We start from the raw sequence: 18,600 nt of genomic DNA, 5'->3' as shown, positions 1-18,600 counted from the left end.
TTTGTGTAATGACCCATCCGCTCCCAGTCTCTATTCAAGCCTAAATTAATTGTATCCAGTTTGTAAATTAGTTCCAATTCAGCAGTCTCTAGGTGGAGTCTATTTTTGAAGGTTTTTTTATTGAAGAATAGCCACTCTCAGGTCTGTAATCGAGTGACGGGAGAGACTGAAGTGTTCTCCGACTGGTTTTTGAATGTTATAATTCTTGAGGTCTGATTTGTGTCCATTTATTCTTTTACGTAGAGACTGTCCAGTTTGACCAATGTACATGGCAGAGGGGCATTGCTGGCACATGATGGCATATATCACATTGGTAGATGCGCAGGTGAACGAGCCTCTGAGAGTGTGGCTGATGTGATTAGGCCCTATGATGGTGTCCCCTGAATAGAAGTCACCTACTACAGGACAGGCCCAACAAAGAAAATAACAGAACGCCACTAGCCATCACCTTCAGCCCCCAACTAAAACCTCTCCAACGCAACATCAAGGATCTACAACCTATCCTGAAAGACGACCCATCACTCTCACAGATCTTGGGAGACAGACCAGTCCTTGCTTACAGACAGCCCCCCAACCTGAAGCAAATACTCACCAGCAACCACACACCACACAACAGAACCACTAACCCAGGAACCTATCCTTGCAACAAAGCCCGTTGCCAACTCTGTCCACATATCTATGTGCGTGTGTTCTAGCTACTGTCAAATGAGATACAAAACGGAAACGTATTTGGCGGGGAGCAGCCCAGACTCAGAGTTTCAGCTCTGGGAATGGCATATTCTTGTCTCACCACAATGGCGCGCCGGGTGCGCCGAGAAATATTTTGTCACCGTCAGCCACTCCCCTTCCAAGTCCAGATTTGAATATTGCATTATTAAATAATGTGTAATTCTGTATATCCACTGTTAGGAAACAGGTTTCAGAGTAGCAGCCGTGTTAGTCTGTATTTGCAAAAAGAAAAGGAGTACTTGTGGCACCTTAGAGACTAACACATTTATTAGAGCAGAAGCTTTCGTGAGCTACAGCTCACTTCATCCACCAAATGCATCCGATGAAGTGAGCTGTAGCTCACGAAAGCTTCTGCTCTAATAAATGTGTGAGTCTCTAAGGTGCCCCAAGTCCTCCTGTTCTTTTTGTTAGGAAACAGTGGCTTCTAGCCCACGAACGCTTATGCCCAAATAAATGTGTGAGTCTCTAAGGTGCCCCAGGACTCCTTGTTGGTTTTGTCATGAAATTCAGTCCCATTTGTTATGGCAAAGTGTTTGAAAAGGCACCGCCCGCTGATGAATTACTACAAAATGCTCCTTGTGAATAAGGAATGGGACTATGGGAACCAGCACCAGGGAAGCGGCTTCACCCCGTCTCCCCTAGCGGCTCCCCCTGCACCTCGCTTCCCCGACCGAGATGATTAAGGGTTAAACCCACAGAGCGCGGGGTCCTCCACAGCCTAGACACGCCCAGGAATTCCTGCGCGAGGGGGGCGGGCTAAGGGAGGGACCTTCTCGTGCCCGCCGCGGAGACCTGGGGGCCGAGCCCGGCCCGAGCTGCGCGTGCGGGAGCGAGCCCCCTCTGCAGGCTGCGGCCCCGGCGCGCAGGGCGGTGAGCGGGGCCCGGGGAGGGAGGGAAACAGCCGCAGAGGCTGCAAATCGCTGCCCGGCGAGGAAGCTGCTGGGGGGGTCGGAATAGACCCGCGCCTGGGACCGGAGCCCCCCCCCGCCCCCCGAGAGCCCGGCCGACCCCTCCTGCTCGCTGCCGGGGGCTGCCGGGTTCTGACCCCTTCCCGCAGAGCGGGCAGCGGCCGGCGCTGGAGGCGGGGCTGCGGGGGGGGCGGGTCCTTTCGGCCGGTTCCTCTGGCCTGTGCCTCGGGGGCTGGGACCGGCCTGCTCGGGACAGCGGGTTCGGCGCCGGGCTGGGGCCGCTGCACACACTGGCGATGGGAGGCTGCGCTGAGTCCGTGGGTACCGCGGGGGGAAGGTTCCTTCTGTGAGCGCCCCGTCGGCCAGCGTGCTGGGGATTCAACCCGGCACCTCCAGCGCCCAGGGTCTGTCTAGAGGGCAACTAAAAGCTGCAGCCGGGCTGTGCCCGCTGACTCAGGCTCGTGGGCTGTTCAGTTGCGGTGCAGAAATGTGGACTCGGGCTGGAGCCTGGCTCTAGGTCCCTGCTCTGTGCAGCTCAAGCACTTCTCCCTTTCACCAACAGAAGTTGGTCCCGCAAGAGAGATTCCCTCCACCCCCTTGTCTCTCTCATATCCTGGGACCGACAAGGCTACAACAGTGTAACTCTAATTCCTGCCCCATAGAGAGGGCAAGCCCAGGGAGGGAGCGACTGGAGAGCGAACCCACCCTGTGCTCACCCCCCAGTGCAGCTCCAGCAGCTCCTGTGTTCTGTACGGCTGAGTCCAGTGCCCCACTCTCACCCTGCAGCAGGGTCTTGAGGGACTGGGCCCGGTGTCCTGTTCTGGGCATTGCATCATGGCATGTGAGGTTGCATGCTGCCCAGGTTTAGTCTGCCCAGCCCTCCAGCCTGGTGACAGAGGGTCGGGTGTGCGGGCTAAATGTAAGTGGGGCTGTGACCTGGTGCTCTGGGTTGCAGCAACTCTCACTGAAATTTGGCCTGCCTGCCCCTTCACGACAGAGTCAGGAGGACTAACCTTCAGCAGTGATGCAACCCTTTGTGCCAGAATACAACACCCACAGTCGGGGGCTGGTGGAGCCACCACTGTGGGGTGAGTAACGGACACAGAAAAAAAGTCACAGGAAAACATTGTCCATTACTTTTTTCACAGGGTAACAAACCTGCACCCATAATAATGGTACGAACTTTCAAGCCTCCCAGACCCTCCCAGTTGCGTGGACCACTGTACATCTGCCTCACCTGCAACAGCTATTCCTCTACCAGTGTGTAAACTTTGCCATGCTGAGTTGGGTTGTTTGTCCTTTCAGATGTCGGTGACGTTTGAGGATGTGGCCATGTATTTCTCCCCAGCGGAGTGGGCGCTGCTGGGCAAGGAGCAAAGGCAACTTTACAAACACGTTATGTGGGAAAATTACCAGACTCTGGTCTCGTTAGGTGAGGAGCTGTGTCTGTGAGATCAGGGCCCCAGTGTACTGGGTGCTGCACAAAGACACCGTAACTGAGATGGAGCATTGGTATGAGTGGTTGGGGGTTTGAAGGAGGGGTGTGTGGGTGTGGATGGATAGAGGTGTGTTTAATGGAGCAGAGCAGCCCTTTCAGGGGGAGACAAGGTGAGTGTGAGAAAGAAGCTTTTGCGCCACCCAGAGCTCTTCTTCAGGTCTGGGAAAGGAAAGCTTCTCTCTCATCAACAGAAGTTGGTCCAATAAAGATATTACCTCACCCCAGGATAGCTCAGTGGTTTGAGCATTGGCCTGCTAAACTCAGGGATGTGAGTTCAATCCGTGAGGGGGCCATTTAGGGATCTGGGGCAAAAATTGGGGATTGGCCCTGCTTTGAACAGTGGGTTGGACTAGATGACCTCCTGAGGTCCCTTCCAACCCTGATATTGTATGATTCTATGGTCTCTCCAATATCCTTGAACTGATACAGCTACACTGCATATCTTCAAAGGGAGGCACTTCCATCAATGGTCACTAGGGCTCCACAGTTTAAGGCAAGAGAATTCTGGCTCTTGTAGTTTCCCAGATAGGGCACATGAGCAGAAAAGGGTCATGTGTCCTACAGGATGAAAGGCCACCAATGCCACAGTTAAGGTGAAAGACAGACTGGGTTCATCTATGCTGGAATAAAAGACCCACGGCACGGCTGTGGCTGACCTGGGTCAGTTGACTCAGGACATGGGGCTCAGGCTGCGGGGCTATAAATTGCAGTGTAGATGTTCAGGCTTGGGCTGGAGCCCCTGGTCTAGGACCACCTCCCCCCCCGGCCCATATCCACTCAGCAATTTTACAGTCCCACAGCCCAAGCCCCTCAAGCCCAAGTCATCTGACCCAGGCCATATACAGGTGTTTAATCCCTATGTAAACATATCCACAGGAGGGAGAGGGGTGCTGGGCCGTAGTAGAGTAACTCTCCTAGACCAAGGAGAAATATCCAGCATTTGTCATATCTGTTCCCCCCAATCCCTTCAGACACCGCAGTCCTCTCCAGCTCCCCTTTCCACAGGTGCAAGGTTGTTTGTAACTCAATATCCCACCACTGCCATGTGCAGGCAGTATTGTCCATAAGCTGCAGTTCATGTTTCCATGGAAAACAAATGCAAATCCGTAGATTAGCTCATTGCCTAATTGGCACATTGCATATGGAGCTGCAGAAAGTGCAGCAGTTCCATGGCTAGAAGTGCTTAGCTTAGATCTTATGGGCGGTGATGCTTTTCTCTAAGCAGGAATCCAAACCCGCAAGCCAGTGGTGATCTCCAGCATAGAGCAAGGGGAAGAACTGTATGTCCACTGTTCCACAGAAGATGGAGATGGGGACATCCTAAATGGCACCCGCCCAGGTGAGGAAGGAGTTAAGTGATGTGCAGGGATCAAATGAGTAGCTTGAAGGCAGCTGAAATCTTGTTGCATTTTGGCCAAAGTGATAATACATCCCAGAACAGGGGTGGGCAAACTTTTTGGTCCAAGGGCCACATCGGGGTGCAAAACTGTATGGAGGGCTGGGTAGGGAGGCTGTGCCTCTCTAAACAGCCTGGCCTCGCCCCCTATCTACCCCCTCCCACTTCCCGCCCCCTGACTGCCTCCCTCAGAATCCCTGACCCATCCAACCCCCCTTGCTTCTTATCTCCTGACCGCCCCCTCCCGGGACCCCCCACCCAGGACTCCACCCCCATCCAACCCATCCCTTGACCACCCTGCCCCATCCAACCGCTCCCTGTCCCGACTGCCCCCCGGAACCTCCTATCCCTTATCCAACACCCCCCCCCGTCCCCACTCCCTGCTCCACTACCATGCTGCTCAGAGTAGCAGGAGCTCGCAGCCACACCGCTGCACTGCCCAGCAGGAGGGGACAGCGGGGGAGGGGCTGGGGGCTAGCCTCCCCAACCGGGAGCTCAAGGGCTGGGCAGGACGGTCCTGCGGGCCGCAGTTTGCCCACCTCTGTCCCAGAATGTTAGTTTTAGTCTAATGTTATTAGGCTTTTTTGCAACAGTATCACGTTGTCAGCTCTCATTCAACTCATGATGCACTATAACCACCACATTCTTTTCTGCTGTACTGCTGCCAAGTCAGTTATCCCCCATTTTCTAGTTGTGCATCTGATATTTTCTTCCTAAGCGAACTACTTTTGTACTTGCAAAAAGAAAAGGAGTACTTGTGGCACCTTAGAGACTAACAAATTTATTAGAGCATAAGCTTTCGTGAGCTACAGCTCACTTCATCGGATGCAGATGAAGTGAGCTGTAGCTCACGAAAGCTTATGCTCTAATAAATTTGTTAGTCTCTAAGGTGTCACAAGTACTCCTTTTCTTTTTGCGAATACAGACTAACACGGCTGCTACTCTGAAACCTACTTTTGTACTTGTGTTTCTTGAATTTCATCTTGTTGATTTCGGACCAATTCTCCACCTTGTAAAGATCATTTAGAATTCTAATCCTGTCCCCCAGAGTGTTTGTCACCCCTCCCTGGCTGTCTGAATCATTGACCGAGCAGCACTTGGGAATCTCCCTTCCCAGTTCAGGCCCAGTTTTGTTGAGACCCAACATCGTTCCATCGCTTTTGTGGGCTCTCAGTTGACATTAATAAGGGATTTCCTTATTACTCCCCAGGACTGCTTGGGAAGCAACATCATGTTGTGGGAGTGAGGAGACCTGGACTCTCTTCCTCACCCTGCCACTGAGCTGCTGGCAGACCTTGGACAATGTTGTATTAATTCATATAGACTACATGGGCCCAGAGAGACAAAGACATTAACATGACACTGTCATGGCCAGTATTAAAGAATGTTAAACAAGCTTTGGGGTTTGGAATACAGAGACTGTAGCCTGTTTAGTACCATGGAAAACACCATGACGCATTCTTTCTAACCTTTTATTAATGATACAGAAAAAGAAAGGAAAAGAGTTAAGGCATCTGAAATGTCAAGTATTAGGTGTGACTTTTATTTTGAGTGTCCCTTGTTTCCTTGCCCTTTAGCTGGAGAGAGTCTTTAGACAAAAAGCCTCTGTTTGAAAGTCTTTTTGATGATATTAAAGATGGTAATAACTGTCCTTTTGGGGAGGATAGAAGCAGTTAGCTGAAATGGGCTGGAGCTGCATCCAGGTTGGAGAAACACAGGCATAGCACATGGTCTGATCAGCAAATTGCAAATAGCAAACGTGTACCAGCGTTGGGCTGTTCTGGGCAGTGCTTTTGATCACAGGCTTATAGCAATGTGGCAAACTATGACAGTTTTGTCCAGCTAAGCCAGACTCTTATTTAATATAAAGCAAAGGGAGAAGAATAGGTAAGAGAAGAAATAAGCTGAGGAACGAAAAGAACTCACGGTGCTTGGGGGAGAAGGGGACAAAGTCTCACATTCCAGGTGATTTGGGGGAGTTAGCCAGAACTGGTAACGGTGGCTGTATACTCCAGCTCCCTCTCTCTGGTCCAGTCTTGTTAGCACATTTCTTAGGATAAGGATGAATAAGATCTGGGGTCTCAAAAGAAGTTCAGGGTGGCAACCTGATGGTATCGCTCCCTGTAGCAGTTGTTGGCACGCACCTCCTGTTGCTGCTTCTTTCAAGGGTTGCATTCAGTTCCCCTCCTTTATTTCCCTCCAAAGTGTTTTCTCTTGAAAAACCAAAAAAGGAAGTAATGGGCAAAATGGCCCAGCCTCTCATTGAGTTTTCCTCTACTTAGGCCTAAATTCTGACACATTCATTTTGGTTTATTAATTTCCAGTTCCACGCTTCTCTTGTTTACCAGCCATCATTTTAACACTGTCCTTGAATTGCATTATAGGCCTTTTTTTATTGGAATAATTCCATCTTTTTTATATTTTGCACCTTTGCCCATTGACATTTATTGTTGTAGGATATTGTAACACTTTATAACCTTTCTCACAGTTTTTACAATTAAATGGCCAATTAGGGTAAATTTATGGGCCCAGTTATTACAACAGCAAGTTACTGCTTTGGCTCAGGTTCCCTTTGTGTATTTAGTGTATAAGCTCTTCAACATCAGGACAATCTCTCTGTGCAGCGCCTGGTGCTATGCAGCCGCAAACTCCGTTGTGCTACCACAAGACAAATTGAAAATCAAGCCCCAAATAACCTCCCATCTTGTGCATCATTTATTGATGGTGGGGAAAGGGCTTCTCTCAGTCATATTAATTTGGTCCATGTGCTGGCAACCAAAGACCTTTTGTCTTGGTGCAGGTTTTCCAGATGCAGAGGAGACCTGGGACTGGTCAGCAATTGAAAGCTCCTTGGGCTTCTTCCTCACACAAAGCTCTTCCCCTGGAGCAGGTAGGGAACCAGCTCTGCCCTTTCCACTGGTGAGAGCCAGAGAGCTCGTTTCAGGAATCGTCCATCAGCTGCAAACTCTTCCCTCACAGAGCATTACAATAGGGATTGAAGCCCAAACATAAAAACTGCTACAGCTCCTCACCCTGACATCCCCCTAGAAACTCCATCTCTCCCATTACACAGATTCCCCCGGTCTCTCCCCTCCCCCATTTTCCATAGAACATGGAGCCATTCAGATCCCATCACAGTGTGAATGTTCCATGTGTGTCCCTCGAGAGAGCGGTGTCAGTGCTGGTGTGTGGTGATGCTGTTCTCCCCACTGAGATGGGCCTCAGAGTAGGGAGAGAATCATGGGGGCTGATTCTCATGTTCATTGACTTGGGGGACTATTAGCAGGGTCTATGGGACATTGACCTCTCCTTCCCCAGCACTGGGGCTCCTGGGAGTTTGGCCTCTTGCACTCAAGTGCTGAGGGCCAGCCCTGCTCTGAGGGGAGGGGCGTGGGGCTGACTCAGGCTCATCCCCCTGCTGGGAATATTAGTGATTTCCCTTTGTCAGCAGCTCAGAAAATAACATCTGGATACTCTTCCCCACCAAGCAGGGGCGAAGACCCAGAGCAGGGCTGAGGGGCAGACTCCTGAGGAAGTGCCTGGGAACCTGAAGCAACCCAGGCCTTTCCCAGCGACATCAGGGAAGAACCATTCCAAGAAATCTGCGTGGGAAAGGCCACAAAGGCAGTGGAAGAACCTGACCAGGAAGGAGCCAGCAACCCCAAAAAGCCATCAGAGGAGATCCAGGCCACATCTAAAGCCTCCTGCAGAGGGTCATTCTGAGCCCAGAAAGAGCCTATATACCTGCCGTGTGTGCAGGGAAGAATTCAAGGTGCAGAGAGACCTGATAAGCCACCACTGGATGGTTCATAGGAGACATAAATTGTATCACTGTAGTGAGTGTGGGGAGAGCTTCAGAAGAAAGAAAGCATTCAAAGCACATGGGAAAATCCACAGAAAGGAGAGTGCCCATCCCTGTTCTGAGTGTGGAAAAATATTCAACCGGGCATCCCATCTCATTGCCCACCAGAGAATCCACACCGGCGAGAGACCCTATCACTGTGCTGAGTGTGGAAAAAGATTCTTCCAAATATCAGCTCTTACCATGCACAAGAGAATCCACTCAGGAGAGAGGCCCTATGCTTGCGCTGAGTGCGGGAAGTGCTTTATGTATTCGTCCACCCTTAACAGACACCAGAGAATCCACTCAGAAAAGCGGCCCCATTGCTGTAACCAGTGTGGGAAAGGCTTCAAACTTACATCGAGTCTTACTAGACACCTGAGAATCCACAGTGGAGAGAGACCCTTCCTGTGCCATGAGTGTGGGAAGAGATTCAACTTACAAGAACATCTCATTAGACACCAGACAATACACACTGGGGAGCGACCCCATCGCTGCGCTGAGTGCGGGAAAAGTTTCAGTCTCCTTCAAAGTCTCCGGAGACACCAGAGAATCCACAGGGGGGGGACCCCTCATAACTGCGCCGAGTGCGGGAAAACATTCAGTAGTCTGGAAAATCTCACTAGACACCAGCGAGTCCACACGGGGGAGAAACTCCATCGCTGCGCTGACTGTGGGAAAGGCTTTGTCCGTCTGCATCATCTCACTAGCCACCAGAGGATCCACACTGGGGAGAGACCCCATTGCTGCACTGAGTGCGGGAAAAGATTCACCCAGTTGTCAGGCCTCACCACCCACCTGAGAATCCACACGGGAGAGCGACCCTATCCCTGCCCTCAGTGTGAGAAGCGCTTTGCTCACTCGTTGTCTCTTGCTAAACACCAGCGAACCCATGGGGTGGGGACTCCTGACCCTTGAGTTTGATGGGGGGGGGGGAACCTCTGCCCGCTCTCATCTCGCCCTTCTCCCCACAGCCAGTGCACAGAAGGGAGACCCTTCCTCCCACCTCCCCGTTAACCAGGTACTAGATTAGAGTTTTATTAGAATGGTTTGTATAGCCCCCAGGATGGGAGTGTGAACCGAGCAGCCACCTAAACATCCCCCGTGAGCGTTATGGGCTGCAGCTGGACAGAGGAGATGGCAGGTGTCAGGGCTGCACTTTGGAGGCCCTGGTTTCTGCCAGGCCATGCACTCAGCTCCTCTCGGCTGGAATGGATTGTTTTATTATGGACAATGAAAAATAGGCAACATTTCTGGTAGAGACTGAAGAGAAGTTTCCTTTTTAGTAACCAAAGTTTCCTTTCCTTTTTAGTAACCAAAAGGCTGCGGTGCCCCATCCGTGCCCCTCACTGCATTGATCACAGGGAAGGGGGGGAGGGGATGAGGGACTGATACATTACAGGGGTCAGACAGCTGCTGCCTGTTAAAAGGCTCTTTTTCTGAATAACTTGAGTCTCAGTTTCTGGGGGAGGAAAGGGCACTTAATGTTACTAACACTGAGATATCTGTAGGGCACAGCCCTGATCCCCAGCAGCAAGGAGTAGTGGGGCGTTGTCTCTTGGCACCTTCTGGGGCTGAGACTCATGGTTTCTGCTAGTTGTAAGTGTTCTCTGCAAACATCCCTTGGAGTCACAGGACCTGCCCAGAGCGTGCCATGGGTATGAAATGGCCCGGGGTAGCGTGGGAGGGACAGATCTGGGATCCTGTGTGGAAGAGGGCAATTGGGAGAGTGGTGCTTCAGAAAAGAGAGTGAATCACAGATACCAGTCCCAAAAGCACTCAGCAGCAGCCCCTGGCCAGTGTCTCCCTGTTTCCCAGGCCCAGTGGGCCTCTGAGGTCCTGTCTCTGACTGGCATATCTCACCATCCCCTTCAGACACAGAGGGAGCTCTCATTGCAAGGGGGCAGGAGTCTGTGAACACCCGCTGGCCGCAAGGAACATTCTGCACAGGGGGACGGTTGGGTGAGATTGAACAACCCATCTTGGGGAGCATGTCAGTCTGTCCAGTGATTTAAGAGGACGTTGCCCCTTTTCAACCTGAGCGGATAGTCAAAATTTGGGGCTCTGGGGATGTTCCATTTAGAAGCAGAAATTGGTGATAGTTGGTATTTCTTTGATGCAGCTTCATTTATTTATAAAGAACGTACCAAGTCCTGTGTCTCTGAACGCAGAAGGAACCAAGAACAAAAGGAGCCGTTTCTTAGCATACAGGCCCCAAGACTCTTCAGCCAACACTGGACCCAAAAGCTCTGTCTAGCCTTTTCCAAGGTCACACTGTACTTACAGCCTCCTGCTTGGCTTTTCTGCCTCTTTCTCTGCCCGCCTCTCGTGTGACCTCAGTATCTGTGTGTTTTCTCACACTCCCACAAACCAAAATGTTTCAGTTCCGGTTCAGATGTTTTAGCAAGCACCAGGATATCATCTAGGTATAATGGCCTATGATGGTTGAGGATATTTCAGTTTTCCCAGAGGTGGTTCTGGATTTAACTGAAACCCAAAAAGGAAGTGTTCCTAAGCTCGTGTGTGGTAACCTGCATACTGCCAGTGAGGAAAGCTGCAGAAGGAGGGTGAAATGTAGCAGATTGCCTGAAAGGGGGTTATGTGAAAATCCTCTTAATGTTCCAGGGATGATTCTGGGTGCAAGTGAAAATCGGAAGGAGTTTGTTGTGGCTCCATAGAGAAACGCTTCTGTAGAGCAGAAAAAAGCGGGGTTGTTGCTTAGAGAAGCTCCTAGGGAGAAGATTCCTCATGGTAGTTTTTCCAAACAGTTTGCTGCCACTGATGGGTGTAAAAGTGATTTGAGTGAGTTAACTGAGGGTGAATCACTATATAGAGAAAGCAACAGTTTGTTTGGGAGACTGGTTTCAGTTCCTAACTGCCAGCGTCTTTCTGAGGTGTCTACATCCACTGACTTTGCTTTAGAAAGATCCAGAGTGGATAGCCTAGAGGAGGTTTCAGATTGGGGGTCGGGGCGGGGGAATTGTTAGAGAAATTGAACAGCCCTGTAGCCAAGTGTCTGGGCTTGGCCAGCATGTTCCCCATGCTGGTTCTTTGAGTAAGCAGTCTGTGCCTTGAGGTCTGAGGAAAGATTGGGTTACTGGTTTTTCAGAGCAGAACAGCCTTATGACTGAACCCAAAGGATACCAGGGAGAGCAGGCAAACTCTCACCCTGAGACACTTTGGATTTGTTTGGTATCTCTTTAAAACAGAGTCCAGTCTCTAAGCTGGTGGTGGATCCACAAGCAAGCATGCAGGAGAGTGTCTGTGTAGATGTTCATAGCACAGAGGGGCTGCAGTTGGTGAACACACCTAGCCAGCAAAGGGATCCCTGTAAGCAGGGAGGTGCAGTTTTCAACCTTCTAGGAGAAAGGGGGGGAAGGACCCAATCCTCCTGAGGGGAAGAATGAGTGTCCAGCCTTGAAATTGGAAGCAGATGAGAATTTGTATCGACCCAGACACTAGGTTTCAATCTACCTGGCTAAAAAGGGACAGGGAAGATTTGCCCATAGCTGGTAGCACTGAGGACACACCTGGCCAGGCAAGGGATTCAGTGAAACAAGAGGCATGGTAGGACCAAGATACTTATAAACACTGACTTGTAACAAATTTGGTGCTACTGTTAAGGTTTAGCCTTCTGATGTATTTGATTTTGATGTCAACCATGGTAAAAAGGTGCAATGTGTACAACTTTGACAAAAAGCTAATACCTAAAAACACACTGTATGCTAGAGAGCTGTAGAATAGTGAAATGTTACAACTGATACCTGTAAGTAATTGTAAAACTTGGCACAGCAAAGAAGCCTTTACAAATCTAGTCTGCTATACAGAAAGGGAAACTGAGGCACACTACCACATTGCTGTCATGGCTAAATGCCAAGGTAATTACACCCTTGAGAGTATTAATGTCTATATTAAAGTATCTTGTAAAAGTATTAAAGTATGGATGAGAAGACTTTCAGAAAATGAAGGTAGCTGTATATAAAAAGCCTGATTTAGTCAGACATGATTTTGATAAATTATTTCTGTTCTACACTAATACCTGTGATGTAAACCAGAAGTGTAATAATATAGGACCAAGAATAGAAAATTCATGTGATGCATTCAGCAGTGTCTAGGAACACCCCTTTCCACATCAATTTTGCGTGGGGTGTGTGACGCTGCATGGAATTTAGGGGACACTTGAGAATATTATGAATATCAATAGTGTAGAATGGCAATGAATTATACCAGATATGCCATGTAAGATTTCTGCAAAAATGTCATCATTTGCCAGATATGATAATTTCATTTATGGGTTTGTTTCACCTTTGTATTATGAGTTATAGATATGTATGTATGTCTGTATTTCAAACTTGTGCTATGCTTCTGAGAGACACCCCCCAACAGTTCGGCATCAGCACTGCCTAGCCTGCTTGATGGCCCATTGAGGACCATCAGCTATACAGGTGACCCATTGAGAGAAGGCAGATGCACCTTATGATTCAGCAAGGCTTGCGAGGGCCTATGGACAGAACTGAGCTTTCAAGCCATGTGCTGGGCAGCTTGTGTTTGGAACAAAGGAAGCACAGGCTGTATGGCAAAAGACTATAAAAGGCAGCTGCATCTTGTTCATTTTGTCTTCAGTCCCTGCTTCTTACCTCTGGAGGAACCTTGCTACAAACTGAAGCTCTGAACAAGGACTGAATGACCCACCCAAGTTGTGGATGTGTTTCAGAGGGACTTTCAAGCCAGCAAACTCACCAGTACTGCTAGGAACCTGAAGTATGGACTTTGAAGTCTTTGTATGTATGTGACTGTTTTACCATTTAACATCTCTTTTTGTTCTTTCTTTTTTCTTTCTAATAAACCTTTAGTTTTAGATACTAAAGGATCGGCTGGCAGTGTGGTATTTTGAGTAAGATCCAAACCTATACTGACCTGGTAATGTGGCTGACCCTTTTGGGGTCAGAAGAACATTTTGTATTTGTGAGAGAGTTTTAAATAACTTCTCACTGTACCAGACCTAGGTGCTGACTGGGAGCCAGATGCTGGAATGCAATAAAGGGGGCTGTGTGATTTCTTTTTTTTGCTTCTTGATAACCAGTGTGGGGGATCAGAAGCACAATTTGTGACTGGTTGGGAGGTTTAACTTCAGTGTTACCCACCAGTTTTGGGAGTATCTGCTCTCCCTTTTGCAGCCTGCCCTGACCTTGGCATTTCCAGTGAGGGCTGCCCCAGGCACTCCCGGTCACAATGGCAAAAAAACAATTCAGGGTTGTTGGCACAGGCACTGGCTTCCTCTTTTCCCTTCGGGTGCTCAACCCCTGCTCCACCCCAGGCCCTGCCCACGCTCCACCCCTTCCCCCAAGCCCTCACCCCTGCCCCGCCCCGCCTCTTTCCACCCAGTTTCGCCCTCTCCTCTGAGCGCACCCTGTCCCCGCTCCTCTCCCTCCCCCCAGCATGGAACAGCTGATCTTGGCAGGCAGGAGGCACTGGGAGGGCGGGGGAGGGAGAGGAGCTGATCAGCAGGGCCACTGGTGGATGGGAGGTGCTGGGGAGGGAAGGGGATGAGCTGGCTGCTGGTGGATGCTGAACACCCATTCATTTTTTATCATGGGCACTCCAGGGCTGGAGCACCCACAGAGTTGGTGCCTATGGTTGTTAGTGGCCTTCATGGAGCAGCTGCAGATGATGGAGCACCTCTTCTGGGTCCGAGGAAGGAGGACGGATTATTGGGATCATATCATAATGCAGATTTAGGACAACGAGCAAACTGCAGACCTTTTGGATGTGAAAGGCCCATTCGTGGATTTCTGGGCCAAGCTCACCCAAGCCCTCCAGCGCAGGGACACCACAATGAGAGCTGCACTGACAGTGGAAAAGCGAGTGGCAATTGTATTGTGGAAGCTTGCAATACTGGATTCCTACTAGTCGGTGGGAAATCATTTTGGAGTTGAAAAATCCACAGTGGGGGCCATTGTCATGCAAGTGCTCAGGGCCATTAATCATCTGCTACGCAGGACTGACTCTCAGCAATGTGCAGGATGTAGTAGAAGGATTTGCAGCAATGGGGTTCTGTAGCAGGGACGTCACCCTGCTCCGGCCCTGAAGGGGTTAAAACAACCCTGGGAGAGGGCTGGGGCAAAGCCAATCGGAAAAGGCTGGGAGGCAGCCAATCAGGGCCAGGCTGGGCCCTATAAAAGAGCTGCAGGGCCAAAAGACAGAGAACAGTCTCACTCCAAGGCTGGAGTGAGAAGGGTCTAGCTGCCTGGGAGCTCAGGGTACCTGGAGAAGGGCAAGGGCAAGGGCAAGGGCAAGAGGAGCTGGGGAGCTCCAGCCTGGCAACTCTGCAGGCCTTGTTAAAGGGCTAAGGAGGTACTGGGGCTGCAGAGGTGCAGCCTGGGGATAGGCAGAGGCAGCTGGTCCAACTCCCTTGCCAATGATGAGTGGCTGTTACAGACTGCAGCCTGCCCCAGAGAAAGGGGCTAGATGATGACTGGCAGTAGCCACTGAGGCAAGGTGGATGGGGGTTCCTTTGGGAGGAGAGACCCAGAATGAGGGGGAAACTGCTGTGGGGTAGCACCCCAAGGAAAGGGGCACCAGGGTCTGGGAGGGACATGGGGCCTGAGGCAGGAGAGACACCAGCTAGCAGGATGAAGTGAAGTGAGCTGTAGCTCACGAAAGCTTATGCTCTAATAAATTTGTTAATCTCTAAGGTGCCACAAGTACTCCTTTTCTTTTTGCGAATACAGACTAACACGGCTGCTACTCTGAAACCAGCTAGCAGGAGGTGCTCTGAGTGCTGGAAACTGAGCTAATTCCCAGAGCAACCAGCAGGAGGCACCGCACTGGTGAGTCTGCGATCTGCTACAGGCTCCCAAACTGCGGTGGGGCCACAGACGGCATGCGTATCCCTATTTTGCTACCGGACCACCTTGCCACAGGCTCAAGTACGTCAAGAGAAATGGCTACTTTTCTATGGTTATGCAAACATGGTGGATCACCAGGGATGCTTCACTGACATCAGTGTTGGCTGTTAACGGAAGGTGCATGACACACACATCTTTAATGACACAGCACTGTTCAGAAAGCTGCAAGCAGGGGCATTCTTTCCCAACCTGCAGAGTACCATTGGCTCACTAGCTTGGATCTCAGTGAGAAAAATATCTCAATGGATGTTGCTGCCTGTTGTCCTGCTATAATATACATGAGGCAAAGAGGGGAAAGCTGCCACCAGGGCAGAGTGGAGAAGTTGTCTGTGGACTTTGAACAGCCAGACAGGAGAGCCCAATGGGAAGCCGTGTGGCTGATGAAGGCTTTGAAAGAGCATTTTAATGGGCAGCTACAGTCGTGTTCTGTGCTTGACTGTTCTCTGGGGCTGGAGCTCAGGGTGGTGCTGAGAATCATGTGGTGCTTGCTGTACATTTATCAGTGTGGCTGGGTATTTTCCTGAAGCTATGAATTCTATGGTGCTTGGTGCACATTTATAAATGTGATTAGGAGTTTTGCGGAAGCCAGAGATGACCTGTGCCTGCCAAAAGTGGGGGGTGGGGGAGGAGAGTGAGGGTAGCTGGCTTCAGCAGGGTTACTGAGCATGCTTAGTACAAGCCAAGCAACAAATCTGGGGGGAGGGAAGGGCATGTGACCCGGCATCGCCCCCCCCGCGCCCCCCCCGCATCACCTCTGAAGCTATGAATTCTGTGGTGCTTGGTGTGCATTTACAGGTACCGTTTGCTGTTGCTATGCATCCTGCAGTATTTGTTGTGAACTAATAAAGACAATCGAATTCTGCAAAAGTAGAATTTTGAGTGAAAAAAATAGTGCACAAAATTAAGGTGCAACCTCCCCCTGCCCCGGCAATATATATATTTTTAACCTAACTCCTGTGACAATTATGGCAATTTCTTGCATTATCCTGCACAAACCTTATTGAATGAAGTTCAGTATGCATCCGATGAAGTGAGCTGTAGCTCACGAAAGCTTATGCTCTAATAAATTTGTTAGTCTCTAAGGTGCCACAAGTACTCCTTTTCTTTTTGCGAGTATCTTTGGAGTCAGTTGTATTGAATGAATCGTTTGTCTGCTTGCGGGCTAGGGATTGTATGTAATTCCATAGGGGTGGGGGAACCACTCAGAAGAGATGGGGCTGATTAGGCAAATTCACTCACATTGTAACTCCTCCCAAGAGGCCCCACCACCTGGAAAGACTGGCATATACTGGTTCAAACTGGATTCTCCTGGGATCAACAGACAAAGAAAGGACTTTTGGTTAAATAGCCTGAGTTTAAACTGACTCAAGGCCTCCTTTCTTATCCAGCAAATGGACAAGACCTCTGCTCCACAGAAGGCCCCAGTCCTTAGGGAAGGATTGGATAAGACTGTGTCCTTGTGCGGAGCAAAGGGTGTTACCATTTTTTACCAACTACAGAACAGCTCCTGTGTGGGGTTTTGAATGATTGCTCACCTGGCCGAGCCCGTGTCGGAGCTGAGGTGATCTCCAGTTAGCCTATAAGCACGCATGGAGGAACTTTTATTGTTTTTAATATGTTTTCTCTGCAATGCTTTTACCTTCAGAATAAAATGTGCTTGCTTAGAAAGAGCTGAGTGATAACATGGGCCTGTGGCAATTTCACTGTGTACCATCTCAGGAGCAAAGGCCAAAGACGATGGCTCAGGCAGCCTGGCTTGTGGGGATTTCACAGTATAGTCAGGGGGCTGTGCAGTCTGGAAATACACTGGTCAAATGGGAGAGAGATGTGTCTCTACCCGAGAGAGGTAAGGGCTGGGGAGCTGGAAACCTAGAGTGAGTGTCACTGATGGACCACAGCGGGGGAATACAGGAGCAGTTGCCCTGAACTTAACATTAGAAAGGAAGTAAACATTTACATCCATTTGAGTAAACAAATGTTGTCTGTTGTGGCTACACATACACACATCATGGTTCTTACAGATCAGTGTGTGTGTGTGAAGCTGGGGTTAGTGTAGAGTGAAAGGGCTACAGATGCACCCAGTGATACCACATTGTATGTTGGGGAGTTTGGGGAATAGTGACCATGCAGTTCTCCATTGACTGCAAACGGGGGACAGTCTGGGATTTTTGGACTTGTAGCTCAATCAGGCTCTGCAGCACTTGGCTTTTCTGCCAGAGAAGACCCTGGTGCATTTCCCTCTCCTTTTCCTTCTGGAAATCCTGGGCTTTTTTTCCTGTCCTCTATCTTTCTCCATGTCTGTCATATTCATCCTGCAGGCCCTTCGATCACGGTCTGATGCAGCACTGGTTTGCAGGATCTTGCAGAACATGTCCTCCCCCGTCCTCTTTTTTTTTTTTTTTCTCATCCTCCTCAAAATCAGATGTTCTGCAGACATGGAGGGGGCTATGAACAGATGTGTGACAGATATGGCAATGTGCTGAAATGTTTTGGACAAACATTATTGAATTACACTGAACTCCTAACATCCTTAAGCTTATTAAAAATGCAAATGTATATGTATTATTGTGAGATTGCATGTAACATTTTTGGGGGAGGGGGGAAGGAGGAGCACATGACTAATGTAAACCCTGGGAAGTGTTCTGAGTATCAAAAGACTCTTTTTAACAACAGATCTCCCCCTCCTCTGGTTATGCAAAAATCCAGCCTTTTGAAGTCTCGCGCTGAAGAGGGGACCTTTGTCTTCTGATCACCTCTTCCATGAGGACATCAGAGGCCCACGCTGTTTAAAGGAGATTCAGGGGAGGCTCTTGTTCTGAGCAAAATGTGTTATGAACTAGTAACCATAGAAAACCCTCTTGGTGGTGTCTGAAAGACCTACCAGAGCCCTTTTTGGAGTTAGAGGTGATCTCTGGTTGGCTTGCACGTAGGTTGTTTTTAATATGTTTTCTCTCTGATGCTTTCACCTTAAGAATAAATGTGCTTGCTTTAGAAAGAGCTGGGTGGCGACTTAACGATCGGCAAATACGGTGTTTATAGCCTCTGAGAAAAAGGCAAAGCAGACGGTCTAGACTTGCTGGGGAATTCACAGTGCAGGCAGGGAACTATGCAGCTGGAAACACCCTGATCAGAAGGGAGAATGATGTGTGTGTCTCTGCCTAAGAGAGGTGCTGGCTGACAAGCTGTAAGCCTAGAGCGGGTGCCCTTGTGGGACCACGGGGGGAAATGAAGGTGCAGTTGCCCTGAACTGTGACAAGATGATTGGATTTACACTGGATTTACAGTCACAACAGAAAGGGGAAGATATAAATTTCAAAGCT

The 18,600-nt window shown here is 49.7% G+C and overlaps 1 protein-coding gene across 1 annotated transcript; it reads left to right on the top strand.

Moving 5' to 3' along the window:
- Positions 1-1,455: 1,455 nt before the first annotated feature.
- LOC119856519 (zinc finger protein 501-like) lies at positions 1,456-12,065 on the top strand. The gene is made up of 5 exons (XM_043517266.1): positions 1,456-1,599; positions 2,943-3,069; positions 4,361-4,474; positions 7,332-7,421; positions 8,020-12,065. The coding sequence occupies exons 2-5, from the start codon at positions 2,943-2,945 to the stop codon at positions 9,288-9,290; spliced, it is 1,602 nt and encodes a 533-aa protein (XP_043373201.1). The 5' UTR covers positions 1,456-1,599; the 3' UTR covers positions 9,291-12,065.
- Positions 12,066-18,600: the final 6,535 nt, after the last annotated feature.

This window comes from Dermochelys coriacea, chromosome 6 (assembly GCF_009764565.3).
Source record: "Dermochelys coriacea isolate rDerCor1 chromosome 6, rDerCor1.pri.v4, whole genome shotgun sequence".
Classification (NCBI taxonomy): domain Eukaryota; kingdom Metazoa; phylum Chordata; order Testudines; family Dermochelyidae; genus Dermochelys; species Dermochelys coriacea.
The sequence above is the reverse complement of the archived record's forward strand: the minus strand, read 5'-3'. Positions and strand labels throughout refer to the sequence as shown.

Coding starts and splice junctions, on each gene's coding strand:
- LOC119856519 (XM_043517266.1), top strand. CDS start 2,943: ATGTCGGTGACGTTTGAGGATGTGGCCATGTATTTCTCCCCAGCGGAG. Junction 3,070..4,360: donor CCAGACTCTGGTCTCGTTAG/GTGAGGAGCTGT, acceptor TTCTCTAAGCAG/GAATCCAAACCCGCAAGCCA. Junction 4,475..7,331: donor CCTAAATGGCACCCGCCCAG/GTGAGGAAGGAG, acceptor GTCTTGGTGCAG/GTTTTCCAGATGCAGAGGAG.